The sequence below is a fragment of the Erythrolamprus reginae genome, chromosome 2 (assembly GCF_031021105.1).
Source record: "Erythrolamprus reginae isolate rEryReg1 chromosome 2, rEryReg1.hap1, whole genome shotgun sequence".
Taxonomy (NCBI): domain Eukaryota; kingdom Metazoa; phylum Chordata; class Lepidosauria; order Squamata; family Dipsadidae; genus Erythrolamprus; species Erythrolamprus reginae.
This window is the reverse complement of record NC_091951.1, coordinates 65,886,271-65,909,753: the sequence shown is the minus strand read 5'-3', so window position 1 is coordinate 65,909,753 and position 23,483 is coordinate 65,886,271. Positions and strand designations below refer to the sequence as shown.

Sequence of the window (23,483 nt, the reverse complement as noted above, 5' to 3'; positions counted from 1 at the left end):
GAATGAAGTGGATTATCTGAATTTTTTTCCAGTCAGGATTTAGGCCCCCAGTGTTGGATGGAAATGGTGTTGGTTGTGTTTTGGGTTGATCTCTAGCTTGGGTGGAGTTGTAAATTTATGTGTACGGTAAACCACCACAAACCGCTTTGGTTAGTGAGACTGACAGCATATAAATTTAATAAATGGATAAATCCACTACAGCCAAGTGATGTTAGACTTTACAATTATCTAAGAAAATTCCATTTCAATTGCTGTCATAACCTGAGAGCTTCCTCTAATAACAATGGGACATTTCAGGGACCACTGTCATTGTTTTTTGCTATTTCACAGACTTCTAGGAGGAAATTGTAGATCCTTTCAGAAGAAAATGTATGAACTCTAAAAGTTATTCTTAGACCTTTAATACAGACCCTGATTAACAAAAAACTTCTATCTCACTTGAGGATTCCCACAAATCGTGGTCAAATGGCTGGCATTACTTCAAATAGTTTGGGATACTATGCTATGGTTTCTAAGGGTAATAGGAATTGCCTTAAAACTATTGTAACTACAATACAACACAGTTACAACTACTACAAGGACCAAAAAATGCACACAGAAAAAAAACCCCTCACATAATATTAAACAACAATAATTCAATATATAAATATACATTTTTGACAGTTATCATGTCGATATAGTTAAGTTTTTTAGTGGACTGCATTTTTTATTTTACAAAATATTAATATAATTCTGCCTTCAACTAGCATCCAAATCTAAAATATTTAGATTTGCGTATGGGGATAAGAGAGTACATGGCCCAGTGGCTAAAATGGTGAGCTTGTCGATCAGAAGGTTGGCAGTTCAGCGGTTCAAATCCCTACCAAGGTAAACAGAGTGAGCTCCTGTTACTTGTCCCTGCTTCTGCCAACCTAGCAGTTTGAAAGCACGTAAAAAATGCAAGTAGAAAAATAGGGACCACTTTGGTGGGAAGGTAACAGCACTCCGTGCACCTTTGGTTTAGTCATGCTGGCCACATGACCATAAAGATGTCTTTGGACAGTCCTGACTCTTCGGATTAGAAATAGAGATGAGCACCACCCCTAGAGCTGGAAATGACTAGTACGCATGTGCAGGGTACCTTTACCTTTATGGGGAAAACAATTTAAAAATGAGGTGAGGAACGAAAGTAGAAACCCTGGAATATATCACAAGAGCTAAGCATTACAGCAATTTTTCTGCTACTTTTTTGTTATTTCAGTTCTAACTATGAAAAATCAGCCTCTTTCAGGTTCTTTTGGATTTTCTTGCCCATTTCTTATTGGGGGGATATACTATAACATACCTTAACAGAGATGAATTTTTTTTCTATCCTTACAGCAGCATAATGCTTTTTCCCATGACATTCTCTGGAACAGATCAGGATCATTTATCTGATTGGCTGTTTACCTACTTTATCCCTTATCCAGTAAAGCAGAGAGTTGGAACACATCCACCGATACACATTTCACACATCTCATTGAATACAGGGCCCACTCCCCCCCCACTTTAAAATCACCTGATTTTTGCTAAAGCAAGCAATTTTTAGCACTAATTACTTTTTTTATCCATCTACAGGGAAGGCTTTCACTTTTCTGAAATAAACTCACAATCCCAAAGAAAATAAGGATTTTATAAACCATATGGTTGCAGTATTTAATAAATTATATTTCTTCAAAATTTTACTCTTTCAACAAAATTTTACTCTTTTTGTGTCCTTATGATAATTTTAATTCTGTACTTTAACTGGAATCTTATTTTATTGTTTTATATTTTATTATTGTTAGCCAGATGTTTATTTATTTATTTTATTTATTTATTAGATTTGTATGCCGCCCCTCTGCATAGACTCGGGGCAGCTAACAACAATAATAAAAACAGCATGTAACAAATCTAATATTTAAAACCACTAAAAAACTCTTATTAAAAACCAAACATACACACAAACAAACAAACAAACAAACAAACATACCATGCATAAATTGTACGCTTGTAAATGTTTAGACTAGATCTTACTTTTTTTACTCACTTATCTAGAGCCTGGCTGGTGCATTGGTTAGAATGCAGTATTGTAGGCTAATTCTACTGTCGGAATTCAATCTTGAGTGGCTCAAGATTGACTCAGCCTTCTAAGGTCGGTAAAATGAGGACCCAGATTGTTGGGAGCAATATGTTGACATTGCATCATTGTAAACCTGATACATCACGTGATACCACTGTGACATTGTAAACCACTCAACTGGTGGTCTGTGGCGTACTGGTGGTCTGATAGAAAATGTTGGTGGTCTGCATAAAAATTATTTGCATTTTTTATATTGCACTAAATCAGGGGTCCTCAAACTACAGACCCTGGGCAGGATATGTGCAATGAATGTTTGTGGTGCTGCATAGAGTCTGATATATCACCTTGATAGCTTCAAGGCAGGATAAGACAGATTCATGGATGCCAAGTGTATCAGTGGTTATTAAAACAGATGTCCATGTGCCGCCTCTATGTTGGCTGAGGCAGGCAGGATTCCCTGGAGTACCATTTGTTGGGGGTCAGGGGAAAGGGAGGGTCTTGCCTTCTCTTTCTGCTCAAGAGCCCCATGGACAATTGGTGGGCCACTGTGTGACACAGAATGCTGGACTCGATGGGCTTTGGCCTGATTCAGCATGGCTCTTCTTATGTTCTTATGTGACGCCACTGTGACAATACAGTCTCAGACAACATTAACATCTTCATTTTTTATTACTTCGTCCATTTTGTAGTTTCACCAGTTCTTGCTTGCAGTCAAATAGTACTTATTATTTTATCACTATTTCTTCCACCAGTAGGGCAATGTTATAGAGAAGGCAGAAAAAAAGATATCAGCAGGTCATATTTGTGCCAGAGTTAAATGCAAGAGGATATGGTCAGATTGTGCATGCAATGAAGAGATAGTTAAATGTATAATTCAGTGGTTTTTCTTTTTGGAAAGATGAATACTTATTTCATAACTGCCAAGCTATGTCAGGAAAAAAATCAGGCACATTGTGCTGGTGTTACTGACTTATCAGTTGGAATAAATTTAGACTTAATATTTCTTCTTGCAACACTTAAGCAGCAGTAACAACAACAGCCGAGGCACAAGCTCAATTTACACTACACAGCTTTCTACTTTAAAAATAGAAAGACATTTTGCTACCACAAGAAAACCACAAGAACCAAAAATACTTCCTTCCACTAGTGCAGAAATCTCCTTTCTTCCTTTTAAAGTGATTTTTATAGTTCCAACACAATGACATCTCTATGAATGTAGAGCAAAACCTTTCCCCTTTCCCCATTAGAACAATAATTAATGTTAAACATGTATATTATGTACATAGTTTTTGTCTATCTCTCAATCTATAGTATCTGTATATCTATAGTATCTGTCTGTCTGTCTGTCTGCTTACCTACCTACCTACCTACCTACCTACCTATCTATCTATCTATCTATCTAGCTAAGTTACCTCTGAAACCAAGAAATTCCAGTCATATTTGGAAGAAAATTTTAGTAAATCAAAATCTTCCAAAATAGCATTTGGCAATGACACAAAAATATTTATTAATTTCACAAGGTAAGGAACATTATTTGAGATCACTTACCACGATTCTTGAAAATATAAAATTATTATTTTTTGTATCATTAAGTAGATCTGGTAAGTTATAGGTTTTGACCCAAAAATGTTTAAATTATTTGATTAGAAAAGCAATTCTCTATTAACCTAGAGCTGTAGTTTCTATCTCAGTGTCAAATACTTTTTAACTGTTACGTTAAAAGATATAATAGATACTAATACTCTTCAATACTGATTTTGTTTTTAAAAAAATGTTCATCAAAGACCTTAGGAGACACTAATTTCAGAAAAGCATTATTACAATAGAGAACCCATGATTCATTGGATCATTGTTTCAGAGATACTTCCTTACCTAAAAAGGGAAGTATATGTACAGAAAAGGAGTTGGAGCAAGAGTAACTTCCAATTTCCTGCTGGCTTCTTCATTGATGCCTTATGTCCTTCGCTTTTACTTAAATATGAAGAATCTGACTATACAACTTAATCTAGATTTTTAAAAGAATTTTTAAAATTGATTTTAAAATATAAAACCCTTACACAACATGCAACAAGTGCTCAGTGAATAGTGCCCATCACCAGACAGCATTCGTACCCCTCCACCAGAATGCGGACATATTTTATATATATACAGTGATACTTTATCTTACAAACTTAATTGGTTCCAGGACGAGGTTCGTAAGGTGAAAAGTTTGTAAGACGAAACAATGTTTCCCATAGGAATCAATGGAAAAGCGATTAATGCATGCAAGCCCCAAATTCACCCATTTTGCCAGCCAGAGCGCCTATTTTCGCACTGGTGGGATTTCCCTGAGGCCCCCCTCCATGGGAAACCCCACCTCTGGACTTCCGCGTTTTTGCGATGCTGCAAGGGATTCCCAGCATCGCAAAAACGGGCGCTTCGCTGGCAACGGAAGTCTGGAGGTGGGGTTTCCCAGCGAGGGAAGCCTCAGCGAAATTGCAGCATCACATTTTTTTGGCACTGCCCACAACGCGCAGCCATGTGGCACAGGAGAAAGCAAACCAGCGGCGAGGTAAGTTAGAAGCCACCCCTGATGAATAGTAATGGTCAAAATGAGATTGATATTATTACAGAGCATCCCCTAATAAAATTAAAGATTTGTACTCCTAAGAACAGTAGATTTAAGATGATTTAAGAACTGGATTCATATGGTATAATGAAACACAATGTTTACATTCATATAAAACACTATGCTCACGCAAATAATGCTTATTATTACACTAACCATCTGTTTCATACAACAAGATGCCTGCTGAGATCTGCCTACATCTGAATTCAATCTTTCTCAAATTTATTCTATTGAACCAATGTCAATGTCAATATGATTTACAGATGATTTACAGATGAATAAAGCTTATTCCTTTAAATAAGCCTTGCCTGCAAATGATTATTACACAGAATTGCTATATAAATTTACTCCATTTTGCTTTTAAAAGAGCTTGAACAGCTTAGATCCAAAACATTTTGGTTCCTCACCTCCAGAATGTGGTGGAGGCCCACAAAGCAACACCATTCCCTGTCCTTGTCTTACTGAAACTGTGCTCCTCGTCCTGGTTTTGAAATTTTCAAGATCTGTTGGGAAGAGACAAATAAATATATGATTACATGTTATTACAATCATTTTGAAAGTGATGAAGGAAGAATATTGTTTACATTAAATTACATCTGTGTGCAATGTGGGAGTAGATCTTTCCAGAAAGGTGTCCTCTAATCCAGAGTCATCTCTCTTATCAATTTGCAAGGAATAGTTTTTATTTTATTTCAATTGGCTTCTGTGGTAGAGTTATGTGTTCTGCCTCATTTGATCACCAATTTTAAAGTATTTTGTAAACATATATTTTGATGGGGTCTCGAAGATATCATATTTCATTCCTTTAGGAAATCCAAAATTCCCAATGCATTAATAGAAATGGCTCAGTATTTTTTTCCCCCTATTCTTTTCTAGACTACAGTACTCTGCACAAAATTAATTTCTGATATCCTCTTCTCATTGGCGTGGTTTTTAATAACATATCGTTATTTCTTTTCTTTTTTTCAATTTAAAGCATCTTTACCTGTTGGACCATTGGTCCTACTGGCTTTGGTTGCTCAACCACCTGTAGACCTTTTACAATAGATGACCTGGAACTCAAAAAGCTAGCATAATCTTTGTTGACCTGGGTGTTTATTAATGTGGTATGGGTTTCTGTGAATTGTCATCTCACCATATTATTTCTGAAAGAGATATTCTTTGTCCAGCAACTCTGATAAGACCTTTTAAGTTTGAACTTCTGGGATGGCTGTCGTCTTTTTCAGAGTACATAAGTTGCACAAAAAGGTATTGCTTCACTGCAGATAATAATATCGGCACACATTTTGGTGCCATACCAAAAATCTTGGACAGTACTTAGAAAATTAGTATATTGATAAAATTTCCATCTGTCAATTGAAAAAAGTTACAGTGCCTGGATATGCACATATATTATGCTTACATATTATGAAATCCAAGGTTTCTGAGAAGAACTTTATGGGTATGAAGGCCAATACCAGCTAAAGAATTGGCAGCTATGATGTCATATTTTTGTGACGTAAAAATATGGTGGATGTAAAAATAGGTGGATAAAAATTCCAAATTCAGCCTAAACATCTGTTCATCTGGGTGATCAATCACCATCATAATAATACCTGTGTATGCCAAGTCCTTGGGAAGGATTCAATAGATGGATAAAAATACTAAATGCAATCTAAACATCTTGCTGACTGCGAGACCAACCATAATAATAAATACCACCAGCACTGACAAAATCACCATCAGTTGCAAAAGGCAGCTTTACTTGGAACAGTTTACATCTTGCAACAATACTTTTAACACCTATAAGCAACATCATCTGCATATCCGAGGTGTTTGGGAAGGGCTTGATAGAAAGAAATGCCAAATCGAGTTTAAACATCGGACTGATTATGCAACAATAATAAATATTCTCTCAATATTGTGCAAAATTGCACTATGAGTTGTGTTTAATTGTATAGTGATGACCTGTATATTGCTAATCAGAAATTTCATGATTGCTCAATTCAAATTTACACTATTTTATTAATTTGGGGATGTTTGAGATTGGGATTATTTACACACATTACACTCTTGGGCATCACAGTGTTATGTGTCACGGCTTTCTGTATTTTAATTTTTGTAAACTACATAAACTCACTTGCCTGGGATGAATGGCTATATAAATCATTTATAAATTAATTTAGGATTAAATAATCCTAAATTTAGAAAGTATTTAGGAGGAAATAAACAAATTTAGAATCATTCTCTTCAGCAGTAGATAAGGAATGTCTTCCATATAAAATTGCACAAGTGTTTGAAAACATATCCCATGTCATTTTTTCTTTTCCTAACTACATATTTTCTTTAGCAATTTCCAACTAAAAGTATTCTCTGTATCACTGTCTATCTTTATTGACCTCTTCTATTCTATGAAGTTTCAGATGATCTCTAATTAGTATAGAACATTGAATTCATAATTGTCAAATGCAAGGTGTGTGTCAAATTTGAACTGGCTCATAATCCAACTCAGAAGCCAATTCAATGATAATAACTGGCAGTTTGGCAATTTCTATTGATGGACTTTTCAACTTTCTTCCTGACAAGAATATCCTAAACACATAAAAAACGTAAGGATAGCTTAGAAACTAAACAAAGCGCTGTTGAAGCTTCTCATTAAATATAATAGTAGTAAAAAGCAATTGAATCTATTTAGGTGTTATCAACTATTTCAGCCACTAATGTCTAATGATGAATGTTTCTGTTATCTTCTATTACTTGAAAGTGGAACTCATAGAAAATTATGTTTCTGTGATGGTTAACAAACTTATGGAAATGGTTGTCTGTATACAGCAGAACCTTAAAAAGCCTGAAAATGAACAGTAACATCAACTTAACTGCATATAAAAGAAAAGGTTGAAATTCGAGTTCGCCTATCACAAAATGGCCACAAGAATTCACAGCAACAACAAAAAAGTTAAGTGTTCATACTTCTGATCCATTTCAGGCTTGGTGAGCTGATGCAGCTAGACTCCATATTATACTACATGTATCTTTCTCACCTTTAATAACATGCAAGATGGTGAACTTGATGTTCATCAACAACCTCTACCCCCAACATTAGATATTTGAAGATATTTCTTCTTTGCATTAAACATGATTATTAATTGCTAAGATTATAACTGGTGAACCATCCCATGGCTCACCATACCATTGATCAATAACTTGACATGGCAAGGAAATTTAAGGTAAAAGCTTCTGCAACTCAGGCAACTATCATATACAATCACTTACTTTTACATTTATAGTTTTTTTAAAACTGTAGCGGGCAAGTTATTGTTTGCCAATTTCAAAATTGTTGTTCAGCCTAGCAGAAAACCCAGAAACTACACAAGAGATAAATATACTGAACAGTTGGAAAGCAATTATATAGTTAGAAAAGTGAAAAATTACAGTTTGATTTTCACTCCTTTCTATTTTTTCTTATTAAAAAGAAAATAATACAGTTACCCTCATAATAACATCAAAAACCCACACCATCACACCATGTACTTTCTTCCTCTGAACTAGAATGATTTGGGTTTTTTTAGAATTCACAATGGTCCTTTGCTTGTAATTAATCATATACATGGATATTAATGTGATCTGAAAATAGGGTCTCTAAGTTATGCTAATATGAAGGCTGTAGTTGCATCTTGTTTTCTTTTGCAGAAAAAGGTGGGTGGATGGAAGTACAAACCAATTAATCTTTTACCTGACAACTGTTCAATGAAAATATCTCCTACTCTGAAGCTTCAGGTTTCCTCTGAGGCAATCTCCTATTAATTTAAAGATTTTTATAAGGAAAGAGGCAGCTTCCTCCCCCCTCTCCAACAAGTCCCTGAAGAGGGTAGATAGGTAGAATTAACCTACCTTTAGTTCTGCTGATTCCTTTCTCGTCCTTATAATGTAAGAAAATACTGTATAATAAAATATTTTGGATATTTCATACTGTGGCTTTATTTAAAATACTTTTAATTTGGTTCTTAGAAAGAAACATCTGAAACAAATGTGATCCACTTTTCTGTTGGTTTATGGTTCCATTATCTAGTCATAATTTTAGAGTATGATGCAGTACAGAACAAAAAGGAAAGTCTGATTCTCGTTTTTCCCTGTAGTTGGTCTGATTCTGTCTGTCTGTCTGTCTGTCTGTCTATCTCACTAACTATCTATCATCATCATGAACCACGGCAATTTTCTCAGAAAATAAATGCCAAGATAAGATGAGATGAGATGAGATAAAATGTATAACTAAGTGTCAAAGTCAGTGCTGAGATAAAACCAAGCCAAACCAAGTCCAACCTAATCCGATCTGACAGAATCGGCCTTCTCCAGGTCCTGTCAGCCAAGCAATGTCGCCTGGCGGGGCCTAGGGGAAGGGTCTTCTCTGTGGCAGCTCCACTCATTTGGAACCAACTCCCCCCAGAGATTCACATTGGCCCCACCTTCCTGGCCTTTTGAAAGTTTTTAAAAACACACCTCTGCCAGTAGGCCGGGGGCCATTGAGCACCAAATGGTATGTCTGTGATGAGATGAATGTTGGTTGAATGGTTTTAAATGTCTGGGGTTTTAGATTAGTTTTTAAATGTTTGGATTTACAAATGTAGCTTTTAGGGTTGGATTTTATTATTTTGTATTCTTTTATGCTGTAAGCTGCCCTGAGTCCCGAGGAGAAGGGTGGCCTAGAAATCCAAATAATAAATAAATAATAAATAAATAAATAATAAAAACCCAAACATTGTCTGATTTGATTTAAGAGAAATACAGTGGTCCCTCATGATACGAACCCCCCGTGATATGAACTTTTCGAGATACGAACCCGGGGTTCAGAAAGTTTTTGCCTCTTCTTACGAACTTTTTTCACCTTACGAACCCGCTGGCACCGATCGCAAAAATCCGCCCGGCTGTCACCTTCTGAAACAACCGGGCGCTTCTCAGCCTTCTACCGAACCTGAATGCCGGCAGAGGAAGAAAAAAAAGCAGGCGACCCCTCAGTAAGGCTGCTTCCCGTGGCTGCAATGAGGAAGGGCACCCCTCGGCTTCTTTCTGCAGCAGCAGGAGGAGGCAGAGGCAGGCATGGAAGACTCCAGCTTCACAAAGCTAGAGTTGGTCCTGAATCCTTGTGTGCGCCAGCCGGGCTACTGTTCCTCCCCCACGGAGCTTCCAATGCCTGGCCGGAGAAGGCTCGTTTCTCTTGCTCACTCACTCGCTCTCCAGCCCGCTACAAGGACGCCATGGGAGAAAGTACTGACATTGGGCTTTTTTCTCTGGGGGATAGAAGAGACATATCCCTTCCCCCAGTGTCCAGAGAATGGAAAACACTCCCTTGGATTCAGACGCCAGAGAAAAGACGCTGGGGAAAGGGAACGATCTCTCTCAGCCCCAAGAGAAAAGAATCCTTCCCTTTGATCCGGGCAGCTCCAATCCAAGATATCGTTTTACATTTTCTCTGAGGGTTGAGAGAGTTCCTTCTCTTCCTCCAGCGTCCAGAGAGTGGAAAACGCTCTCTTGGATAGAGGCTTCTCAGATCAAAAGGAAGGATTCCTTTCTCTGAGCGCTTAGACAGTTCTTTCACTTCCTCCAGCGTCCAGAGAATGGAAAATGCTCCCTTGGATTCAGGCTGTCCGGATCGAAGGGAACACTTCTTTTCTCTGGGGGCTGGGAGAGACCTCGATTCGTTCTTTCCCTCGGGAGAGAGCCCTGCAGATAGGAGGCAGCGAGGAAAGAAGACAGTGGGCCACCCTCAGAAGAAATGGTTGAGGCAAAGTCCGGAGGTGGGGTTTCGAGGACTTCAGTGTTTTTGCGATGCTGCAATTTTGCTGAGGCTCTCCTCGCTGGGAAACCCCACCTCCGGACTTCTGTTGCCAGCAAAGCGTCCGTTTTTGCAATGCTGGGAATTCCCGTGCTGGGATTTCCCTGCAGCATCGCAAAAACGCAGAGGTGGGGTTTCCCATGGAGGGGAGCCTCAGGGAAATTCCACCAGTGTGAAAACGGGGACTTCAGCTGGCAAAAGGGGTGAATTTTGGGCTTGCACGCATTAATCACTTTTCCATTGATTCCTATGGGAAACAATGTTTCATCTTACGAACTTTTCACCTTACGAACCTCCTCCAGGCACCAATTAAGTTTGTAAGATGAGGTATTACTGTATATGTCTATCTTGGGCACTGTGGCATGGTTTCTGTTTTATAATAGTTTAGGATTGTGCTTGTTTAGAACTTTACAATTAGGAATCATACTGCTGAAAGAAAAACACAGCTGATTTTGATTTTTGACAGGTCAATATCTGTATGAGCCTAATTTGTGCTTTCTTTTTGGATCAACAGTTTCTCAGTAACCAACCTCACATATGCAGACAGCTTATTCTTTTACAATTTGTAATTATGTAACAGAAACAAAGTCTTTACAGTTCTTCATGCTTGGTTTAAATTATCATCTTCTGAAGCTACTAAATCTAGCATCTCCTAATATAAATATATAAATGTTTAATCTGCAATGTATTTTACTTTCTTTGTCATTTTTATCTTTATAATATTGCTGTGAGGGAGGAGTTTATTTCCTCTATTTCACAGATGCAAAAATCAGCCAAAACATTCGTTTTCCAACTTTCCACAATCAGTCTTAGAAATATTTTTACACTAGCTAAATACCCGTGTTTCCCTACGGAATATGTGATCGGCTTGATAAATTGGCATTTAGACCTTGTAAATTAATGAGTCGTAATGGCTTCTCCTCTCCCCTTCTGTCACAGAAGCCTCTCCTATCCTATTCAGGCTGGTCCCACAGAGGCCTATCCTTTCCCTTCTCTCTCTCAGCCTTGCCCCACAGAAAGATCTGTTATCCTATCACATTCTTCCCCTCAGGCTTTCCCCACAGAATTAGATATTAGATACTAGATTTGTACCACTGTTTATTGTATTTTATTATTGTTGTGAGCTGCCCCGAATCCTTGGAGAGGGGCAGCATACAAATATAATAATAATAATAATAATAATAATAATTATTATTATTATTATTATTATTATTATTATTATCATCATCATTATTATCATTATTATCATTATTATCATTATTATTCTCCCCGTCCTATTCCCTTCTCTCCCTTAGGCTTACTCCACAGAAGCCTCCTCTATCCTATCCCCTTGTCTCCCTCAGCCTTGCCCCACAGAAACATCTCCTATCCTATCCCCTTCAGTAAGGCTTATGTGCACGCATGGGGACGGGGGTTGCAGGGAGGTACACATGTGGGGGGAGGAATGGGCGTGGACATGTGCGCACATGCTATCACATGCACACACACACCCTTTTGGCACATGAACCAAAAAAGATTTGTCCACTACTGACTCTATATCCTAAAAAGACTTGTGATGGTTCAGCAGTTAAACACTCTGAATTTGTGAAATGAAAAGCTGACAGTACAGAATGAAAACCTGAGCACGATATGACAGAGTGAATTCCCATCATTTGCCCTAGCTCTTATCTACCTAGCAGTTCAAAAGCATAGAAATGAGAGCAGATAAATGGGTAACATTTTAGTGGGAAGACAATAGTGTTCCATGTTGGCCATATGATCACAGAGTGTCTTTGGATAACGCTGGCTCCCTCAGCTAAGAAACTGAGGTGAGAACTGTTTCCTAGAGTTAGACATGACTGGATAGGGGAAATCTTTACCTGTATACTCTTAACAGCTTGACTCCTCTGACTTTGCAGGGCAATTGCCAGTCTGCTATAGAATAAGATCTTAGCTCTGGGTTTCTTTTTTCTCTTCACATGCCCTGACTATGGGATATGATTAGACAAAATGTTATATAATGCATAATGGATACAGATCGATAGATTTGTATAATTTCCCAAACTACTTTATCCTGGAGGTATTTCAGTAGATGGTCTCTCTTCCCTGCTTCCTTGGCTATAATGATTATAAGTGTCAAGCCACAGAAGGGCTTTTATTTTGTCTCGGTTATTCTTGAATGAAAATATAAAAAACTCCCTTTGGTAGAGAGATAGTGCCCATATGCCACTGGGCAGGTTGAAACATATCCTCTTCTACTTCCCATTTTACCGAGATGCTCATGGCGATCTTGTTACTAGGTTTTTGCACAAGTATCCCGGCTGCTATCTGCATACTTCTTGATTCCTGTGAAATGATAATGTAGAGCATTGCAAAATTTTGTGCATCGAATAAAACAGGATGGATTTTGGCCCAGCTAGATAGCTATTTACAGTTATGTGGCTTGTAGTTAATGCTGTGCCAACTTCAAGATGTTGATAAAGTTCCATGCTTCATAGCCTTACATATTATTTAGGGTCTGAAACGGTGTTGAGTATACACATGTGTACAGTATGTATGACTACCCCATTTGCCTTAGAGAAATGTGTCTCTGTGTGGGCTCATAAACGTTTTAAAAAGAGCTATCTGAAACCTCTATTTTTATCCCAACCATTCCTGGAGTCCACTTTTCGGTCGGCCAGGAAGGACATCTCTGTGACGTCAAAGCTCCGCCCATGGAATTCCGTATTGGGATTCCCCACCTCCGTTTGAGCCTCCCGACCAGCCGACAGCTCCACGGCTCTTCTGCAAAGGTGACAGCCGGGCGTCGTCGCTTCTCGGCGGCCTCCTAAACGCCGAACACGAACGTTTGCCAAACTTCCGGGTTTGGCATTCGGGAGAATGCCGAGAAGCCCCCCGGCTGTTTCGGAAGGTGACAGCTGGGCGGCGGCGCTTCTTGGCAGCCTCCCAAACCCGAACTTTTGCCGAACTTCCAGGTTCGGCGTTCGCGGTGGCGGGTTCGTAATGCGAAAAAAGTTTGTAAGAAGAGGCAAAATTTTTCCAAACCCCGGGTTCATATCTCAAAAAGTTCGTACGACGAGGGGTTCATATCACAAGGTACTAATGTATTTCTTAATTTCTATTTTCTAATTAGATGACTCTTAGCGCCTATTAGCTATTTTCTCCCTTTAATTTAGCATGAATTTAAACTATTTATTACTGAGATTTTTATGTATTCAGTTGTTTTGAGTACTTTCATATTTTTTTGTTTTGTATAGCTTTTTATTGCTTATTTTCAATACTTAGGCTTCTAGTTCACACTAGTTTTCCTCTAGTTTGAAATATTGATTCTATTACATCAAATTGTTGTCTACTCTTAGTGATCACATAGATAGATTTTCTCCATAATTATCTGTCATTAACCTGGATCTTCAGCCCTTCCAATGGTGCAGTGATCATAATTGTAAACCTAGCTGGTTTAATTTAATTTAACCTAACTTAATTAAATTAAACTTAATTTAATTAAACTTTATTTAATTTAATTTAAAATATTGTGCATATACAATATATTGGTCTTAGACTGCAATAATAAACAAGATGACTTTATTTGAATCATTTTACTCTTGCAGGATATCTTTAGCACCTCATCTTGTACCCCTTTTTTAAAAAAAATGGGTCAATCTGTTGGGATTCAGAGGGGGCTGTGGATTGTTCCTGCTAATCTGCTGCATACCATGGTGGCTGATTGGAACAAGAGGGTTGCCCAAGCTTGAATTGGATTATGCCTCTGTGGCCTCTGACAGGAAATATATGGGAGAAAAACTTAACACTTTACTTGGGATTGCCCTTGAAGAGTGTTTTGAAGATTCAATTGGAACACAATGCAGTGGTATATAGGGAACTATAATGGCCATTACACCTCTGTTCCATGAGTTGCCTTAGTTGTAGTTTGCTTCTGAGTCCAATACAAGGTTCTAGGTTTTTTTTTTAAAGTGCTTCACAGCATGGGTGCAGATTACTTGAGGGACCACCTTCACACAATTACATCTTCTGCTATGGGTCCTGTCTGCTAAGGGGTTACATTGGCTCGACTTTGGAGATGGACTTTTCTGCTGTGAATCCCATCTTGTGGAACATTATTTCCCCCAAAATGAGATTGGCCCCATTGCTCGCATCCTTCTGGAAGTCCCTTAAAAACGGTTGTGTTATCAGGCTTGAGACACTTAGGGAAGTGATAAGTTAGTGAAACTGCTGCATTACTTGTGATGCTACTCTATCTGCTACTCTGTTATTGGTAACCTTGATGTGTGGTTTTAATTGTTGAATGCTTTTTAAAATTAAAAGTTTTTTTTAAATTATGTGTTTTTATTCTATACCAACCAAAGTTATGTTCTGTGTGATGGGCAGCTATATACATGTGATAGATAAATAGATAGATAGATAGACAGACAGACAGACAGACATGATAGATGAAAGATAGATAGATAGATAGATAGATAGGCAGAAAGAACACCAAAAAAGAAACAAAAAAGAAAATTGCCACAACTGAATTAAAGTCAATGGAGAAAAGAGATAAAAATGCAGATAAAAATTAAAACAATGGGATATCAAGCAAACATTAGTGGTAGGCCAAAGTCTCTAACTCATCATCATTGGGCGTTAGAGATTTTGGCCTGCCAATTAGTTATATGCCACCAGCATTATAAAAAATAAATGTACTGTTATTATCAGTATAAAGAAAAAACTCAAAGAACAATAAGTTTATGGAAGTATATACAAAATAATGATTGGATTAGACTGAAATAGATCTATAGCTACCATCAGTACAAAAAAAGGATAGAGCAGGGTGGGTCAAATTCACGGGTCATAACCCAGATGAGTCATATTCTGGCCCGCTCCATCTGGTTTAGCAAAGGGGGAAAAAGATGATGCCGCGACAACGTGAGTTATATGTAATAAAGCATCACATTACTAGTATCATTAATTTACTAATAACAGATATAGTACAGTAGTCCTTGACTTTCCACAGTTCATTTGAAGTTACAATGACACTGAAAAAAAATGCCTTATGACTGTTTTTCACACATACGACATTTGTAATAGCTCCCATGATCATGTGATCAAAATTCAGATACTTGGCAATTGGTTCGTACCTGTGACCATTGCTGTGTTCCAAGGTCATGTGGTCAATCTTTTGCAAACTTTTTATAAGCAAAAACAATGGGGACGCCAAATTCACTTAACAACCATTGTACTAACATATAAACTGCAGTGATTCACTTAACAACAAGATGGCATTTAAGGGGTGACTTGATCGAAGTGTATAAAATCATGAATGGGATAAAAATGGTGGACAGAGAAAAAATATTTTCTCTAATACACAATACTAGGGCAAGGGGGCACTCCCGAAAGCTCATAGGTAAGAAAGTGAGGACAAATAAAGGGAAATATTTATTCACCCATAGGGTTGTTGGTTTATGGAATTCACTTCCAGAAGAGGTCGTGACAGCTGTCAGCCTTGATAGCTTCAAGGCAGGATTAGACAGATTCATGGATGCCAAGTGTATCGGTGGTTATTGAAATTGATGTCCATGTGCCACCTCTATATTGGTTGAGGCAGGCAGGATTCCTTTGAGTACTATTTGTTGGAGGTCAAGGGAAAGGGAGTGTTTTGCCTTCTCTTTCTGCTCAAGATCCCCATGTACAATTAGTGGGACACTGTGTGACACAGAATGCTGGACTTGATGAGCTTTGGCCTGATTCAGCATGGCTCTTCTTATGTTGTTATGTTCTTAACTATGGTAAGAAATGTTGTAAATTGGGGCAAAACTCACTTGACAAATGTCTCACTTAACAACATGAATTTTGGGCTCAATTGTGGTTGTAAGTGGAGGGCTATATATAAGGGTTGATAAGCAAGCAAGAAACCAAAACAAGAACATATTTCTCAAACAAACTAGAAACTGAATGAAGACGTGTTATCAAAGCCATAAAAGATAATAGTGGACCACAGACTGAACAGATCCTTGTACATTTTGAAAGATCTATAATACATTTGGAGAAAGCAAAACTAGATGAAGGCAAAATATAGCTTATCAAGGACAGCAAAAGTAAGCAATGAGCACTGTCCAGAAGGAGACTACTAGTTTCTCAAGACCAATTGTTTTTCTCTTCCCATAAATTCCACACCTATCCATGACCAGAATTTCTATTGCAGGGGATCTTCCAAACTGATGCAAATTTTTGATGCTGTGGGAATTTGTAGAGGGGAAATTTACTACATTTGTTGCTGTTGTTTGTGTTATGAAATGATACACCAGATGCAATACAATGAGTTTATAAAACTTAATATGAAACGAAAGAAAATAAATGGAGCAGTAGCTGACACAGTGTAATAATAATAATTAACATTTGAATGGCACTTAAGAGAGCAAAGAACACTTCACATTCATTAACTCGGTAATCTTACAGCAGGCTTAAAGATAAGTCAATACTATTATCCCCATATTGCTGCTGAGGGACTGAAGCTGTGAGAGAGGCACTTCTCAAGACTATTTATCAAGGAAGGTACACAGCAAAAATGGGATTTCTTTAAATTAAATTGGAAAATATGAATTATACAAAAATATGTTTAATAAAGTACAAAACAGTGGAGCAGGGAAGGAAATCAAGAAAAGTAACTGAGCAAGTCAAGCTAGGGGTATATATGCACAGTGGTACCTCTACTTACAAACTTAATTTTTTCTGGGACCAGGTTCTTAAGTTGAAATGTTTGTAAGAAAGAAACAATTTTGCTCATAGGAATCAATGTAAAAGCAAATAATACGTGCGATTGGGGAAACCACAGGGAGGGTGGAGGTCCTGTTTCCTCCCAGAAGGTTCCTAGAGAGGCCCCATGGATGCTTCTCCCCACCTTTTCCGGCCCTGTTTCCTTTCATGAGATTCCTAGAGAGGCCCCACGTAGGCTTCTCCCTGCCTTTTCCGGTTACAGTTTCGGAGGCTCAGGTTTTTAAGTGGAAAATGGTTCTTGAGAAGTGGCAAAAAAATCTTGAACACTCGATTCTTATCTAGAAAGGTTCGTAAGTCGAAGCATTTGTAGGTAGAGGCACCACTGAATTTAGTCAATAAAATGAAACCATTTGAGAAAGAATAATATAATTATAGGGTTGGAATGGGCCTTAGAAGTCATCTAGTCCAATTCCGTGCTAAAGGAAAAAGTCTCATACCATCTCAGATAAGTGGTTGTCCATTTTTTTTCCTCTTGAAAACTTGAAGTGGTGGATTAAAGTTCTAGAAAACAAGCTATTCCACTCTTTAATAGTTCTCAATATCAGTAACTCCCCTTTTCTTTTCCCCTTTGTCCTTATATAGCCTTGGAAAAGTTTAGTGAAATAGAGAGATGGGATTATCCTGCCCTTGATCCTCACTTTAACTACAGTTACACTTTAATAAATTTACCGATATACAAAATTATACTGTAAAAAGCTGCCCTTGGCACTAATTTATTATTAGCCTTTGGCATTGATTTATTATTGAAGTATAAACACTTGATTTCACTTTAAATTAGATGATTGAATTGAATTTCAAATTAAATATACTTTCTATGCTATTAATTAAAGCTATGATGAATCATTCATTTTTGAGTTATCCTGAAAAGTTGTTATTATGGCTGTTCATACTTACCATGCAAGTTATCAGTACTTTACTTGATGCTGTCAGAGACTATGATATAGCTGCAGTCAGAAAAAAGCCATTGAATTACTCAATTGACTTGATGTGTGACCTCAGGTAAGTTATTTCACTTTTCTGGGTCAAGGTTTGCTCAATTCAAGTGATGAGTGTAATGATGCTGTAACTATTACTGCCTCTGAAGAGGCCAAGTTAATTAATTTATAAGAGCTTTATAACTTTAAGATGAAAGGTACAAGAGTACATGCCTGCAAAGGTTTATACTGTGAACTCATATGAACTCAAATCCTCTTTTAAATAGAAACTTTTATGTTCTCTTGTTCTCAGACAAACTGGATAGATCAAGTCAAGAAACAAACATCATCAAAAGCTAAAACTGCTTTTATTGACATTGGCTATAATAACGAAGTGTTGCAAGTTTCATTGTCTTCCTCCTCCCTACTTCACCTACTTCCATATATTATCTTGTTAGTCTGTATTTAAAAACAGTTTCAGCCCCTTTTGCCTAGGGCACTGACGACTAATCTTTTCGGCACAGAGTGATGAAACTGGAGTACGCACATATGTGCCTGAATCCGGAAGAAAGCAGCTATTTGGCGTGCATCGCATGCCGGAACCCAGAAGAACAGCTGGAAATGGCACACATGCCAACAGAGAGGGCTCTGTTTGCCAGCTCTGGCATGTGTGTCATAGGTTCGCCATCATGGGCCTAGGGCAGTGCGTGTGTATTATTATTATTATTATTATTATTATTATTATTATTATTATTAATTAGATTTGTATGCCACCCCTCTCCGAAGACTTGTGCATGCATGAGTGACCACACCCATATTTCAATGCAGGAGGGCAAAAACAGTTTTCCCCGCCAGCCGGAGGCCGGAAACTACCTGTTTCCCAACTTCTGGTGGGCCCAATAGGCTCGTGTTTTTCCCTCCCCAAGCTCCAAAGGCTTCCCTCGAGCTGGGGGAAAGTAAAAACACTTTCCCCCATCACTCAAGAGGTTCTCTGGAAGCCAAAAAGTGTCCTTCCAGAGCCTCTCTGTGAGCAAAAATCAGCTGCCCATCACACACATGCACATTGGAACTGAGCTAGGCAACGGCTTGCGTGCCAGCAGATATGGCTCCGCGTTCACTGCCATCACTGGCCTAGGGTAACATTTTCTGTATATTTCGATCAAAGTTATTTTTTTCTTTTTCTCTAGGTGACTTATTTAAATTACTTTTGTTATAAAGTCAAGTCAAAATTCTTGACTTTGCAGCAAGTACTCTTATTATTCCTCAGATATTTCCTGGTATGAAATAGATCGTCCTTGATCAAAATCTCTTTATAAAGATATTTCTCTATGAAGATAATAATTGCCAGTTGCAGCTTGCACAGTGTCTATAAAATTTGCATTTATTTTGTGTGATACAGGATTTATTCTAAATTTTCAGATATGTCACTGTAGGACTTCAGAAAAAGAAATAAATTAAACTTAATACAACAAGCCATTCACACGACATTGCTAACTAGTGACATTTTGTTCAGAAGCACTAAATTGAACACTTTTGTCACCTGTATGAATTAGTTCTTAACACCTTATTTGATGAAATTTTATCTTACGCAATAAAAGGTATATATAAATATCAATCATATATGTGAGATAACAACTTAGGGTAACGAATCATACATATGATTCCACAGGTATCTACATGTAGAATATTTTCTGTTAGTTTTCCATCTTGCATTAATTACTATCCAAACTATAAAAAAATGAAGTTTGGAAAGTCAAGAGATAAGAATCAACATAGGCCTGAGTCAATGTCAGATGGCTCCCAAAGAGACCAAGAATCTAAAACACAGTCCAAAGACATCCACAGGATCTGACCTATGCCAAAATAATTAAAGCAGTGTTCACTATTGCAAAAGAAGCTCTGCCCCTTCCATATGTATGTGCAAAGTCATAATACACCTGAAAAATAGGGAAAACGGGACTATGTGATGTGAGAAAAGGAGGAGGAATGCAAATATTCATGGTTTATTAACAACAAGGTCTCAGCCTCTCATGTGAATAGACTAATGGGAAAAAAGCAAATTCTTTAAAAAGATCCTCAATTAATAAATTTAGTAATAAAGCATGGCTGAAGACTCCTATTCCTTATTAATTACTTTTAATAAGATTTCTTACTACTAACCAGACAACACACTGTTTATATGGATATTGAATATATTGATCTTTCTATTTATATTAAAAATAATTTTTAAAAAGATTTCTTAATATTTTACTATTGCATTTAGAACCGTGTAGAATTTTTTTGTTTGCTTCTGTTGGATTGAGAAACTACCTACATATTTTATTTTGAATGTTTACTTTGAGTATTTTATCATCAGCTATTCTTAGAGCATAAAACATTTTCTTCTTGCTGTTGTCCTTTTTTAAGAGGAGTTATTAAATTGACAGCAGCTGGAATTCAAATGCCAACTTCATTTCATGGGTTGTTATTTCCTTTTGTCGGAAAGACATTAAGCTGACAGCATTAACCAGGTTCCTGGTTCATATTTAAGGGGAAACTATGATAAACTCCCATTTCCTTGCCTCTTTTTCTCTTTCTACTATTATTCTGTTAATCCCCGCATGAATTTTGCTAAAATTATTTTCTCCAAAAAAACTCTTGTAGCAGTAATAAATTTATATAGGATATGAGAGGTTGGTTAGTTTCACTGAAAAATCATTTGGTTAGATCGTGGCTTTTGATAAGCTTAAAAGTCAAACTATGGCTGAAATGCTACCAGTTTGGGCCAGTTCGTCCGAACCAGTAGTAAAAAATTCTACCGGTTCGCAGAACTGGTAGTCCCCCAAAAAAAAGTTTTTAAAAAGTTCTGACATTCGAGCATCACACAGCTGATTCTTTGAAACTTCCCCCTCCGGAGCCTGTTAATCCAAAAGTGTGTGTGAGTGTGAGTGTGTGTGTTGCAGGCCAGAAAGAGGAGAAAGGTCAAAATGGGGAGGGGGGTGTAGGCCAAAAATGAGTGGGAAAGAAGGAAGGAAGGAGAAAGAAAGAAAGAAATAAAAAGAAAGAAAGGGAGGGAGGGAGGGAGGAAAAAAGGAGAGAAAGGAAGGATTACAAACCTGGCACTAGATGCAACTTCAGAGGATAATCCAGGGCTGGAAGGGACCTGAAGGTCATCTAGTCCAACTCTGCCCTGGCAGGACATTGTTAAATGTCTTTTGATCCCCCATTATTCTGTCTTTTGATCTCCCAGTCACATGACCACCAAGCCATGCCTACAGAACTGGTGAGAAAAAATTTAGATGTCACCACTGGGTTGGATACTACAAAATACCTCCATGGCTTGGAGCCAATTTCTGCTTTAATTTACCCTCTCATCAGGTAGCGTAATTCTGACTTTTTACTACATCATATTTAACAAACTAAGTATAGTTGTCAAACCATGGGTATCCTGAAAAAAAATACATTTCATTGCTTGCCAATCAGAAAATATAATTTGCCAAAATATATTCAGTATCCTTAGCCATGTTTTGCCTTAATATTTAATAGTAATTCTGATGGGCAATGCAATTTGAGAAATATTTGATTATAAGTCTGCAATCTTTTCCATGATAATAATTTAATTTCCTAGTACTGTATTATGCAGCCAAGGAGCCACACTAAAGTTGATACAGGCAAGAAAAAAATAAAGTTGTTAAAATAAATAACTAAATTTTAAGATACAGGGAGCAAAACGACAGAGAATTATTTCAGAAGCATATAAAAGCTGCATATTTAAGAATATCAATGCATGACCAAAACAAAAATATGGAATTAAAACATTTGGTTGACAAGAACTTCTGGCATATTGAGTTATATTCTTTAATAACCAAGTTTGAAATAATTCAGTGATCAGAACTGCAGATATTAAAGGAAATTGTGTGTGTGTTAGATATTCGGGTCAAAATTATATATTCACAAGTCAAAGACAGGCCAGTTGAATTGGGTAGGATTTGTCTCTTAGTAGATACATCCACCTGGATTGCAAGATGAATTTGCTTTCAAAGGTACCTGGCAGCACATTCTATGGAAACTTTTATTTTGCCAATAAAAACAAAGGCCACACTGGATGATTTTTCTTTTGGACTATCTAGTGATGTAATGGATTGATTTTTGATATTTAAAAAAGGGCTTATTATTTTTGGTAATGCTTAGTAGTTTTTAATGCCTTCTTTGCAATGTTTAATTATTAAGAAAAACAAGGGAAAGGATTGTACACTTATGTCATTAATATTTTTGATAATTTCTCCTGTATCTTTGTTGATTAATAAGGAAAGGTGAAGAAGTAGGAACCAGTTTATAGAAAACGGGATGAGGTATGGAATGAAGAAGTATTTGGTTATATTTAAAGAGACAATAAATTGTTGAATACAGTTGCCGTGTATAAAGGGGGAACCTTAATCTTATATTTCATTTTTCTTTTTTTAGGGAGTTTTATGCATTATTTTAATTGATTTTTGTATTTCTGTTATCTGTTTAATATAATCCTTAATAAAATTATGTTAAAAAAGAAACAAGGGCTACTGCACGTGAACAATTCTTTATACCTATTTAAAGAGGCTTGCTGTACAAGAACTTGTACATTCATGCTTGAACTACTTCATTCTTATGTATTCTAACTGTATTATAAATTGAGTCCTTATATTCTTATATGCTTAAACAGCAGATAATTATACATCATGTTAGTACCCTAAGAGGGAAAACTGAGATAGATCAATTCTTTACACATTGTTAAATCCAGATTTATGAAAGCAAACATGATTAATATTCTGCCTTACGGCAAAAATATTGAATGTTATTACCCTGCTATTTCTAATTCAAAATCTGTCTCAGGAGATACAAGTGGTTTATAATTGGAATGATGTACAGTGGAATTATAATCTCAAAATAGCAATATTCTCTAATACCAGAGATCTTTGACTTTAAAAATCTGCTATGAAAGATTGTCTCCCCTAATTTTTTTAAAAAAGTTTTGACTCTGATATTGAGAAGTGGTAGAAACTTACCCATGTAAATAAATTTGGAAGGTGTGGCAGAACTTTGTACTAATAAATCAAGAAAAATGTCAAGGAAACAATTGGTCCATTGCTGGGACAAAGTGGCAATAAGGTGATAAGCAACAGGGAAAAAGCAGAATTACCTAACTCATTTTGTACCTATCTTTACACAAAGGTAAAAACCAGTTCAATCTATCAAAAACAGCCCCACAAAAAACATATTAGGAACACAAGTTAAAATAGGGAAGAAAATGAGTTCAGATCACCAGGACCAGATGGATTACACCCCAAGGTTCTGAAGGAACTGGCAGAG

The 23,483-nt window shown here is 37.1% G+C and overlaps 1 protein-coding gene across 3 annotated transcripts in view; it reads right to left on the bottom strand.

Moving 5' to 3' along the window:
- The window catches only part of LOC139160418 (contactin-4-like), a 296,056-nt gene that overhangs the window by 163,139 nt on the left and 109,434 nt on the right, over window positions 1-23,483 (bottom strand). For 2 of the 3 annotated variants that reach the window (XM_070738254.1, XM_070738255.1), the window contains exon 4: window positions 5,096-5,191. In XM_070738254.1, coding sequence (XP_070594355.1) covers window positions 5,096-5,191 — 96 coding nt within the window. Of the gene's footprint in view, window positions 1-5,095; window positions 5,192-21,253; window positions 21,271-23,483 lie in introns of those variants that run through there. The other variant, XM_070738256.1, reaches the window with a different exon arrangement.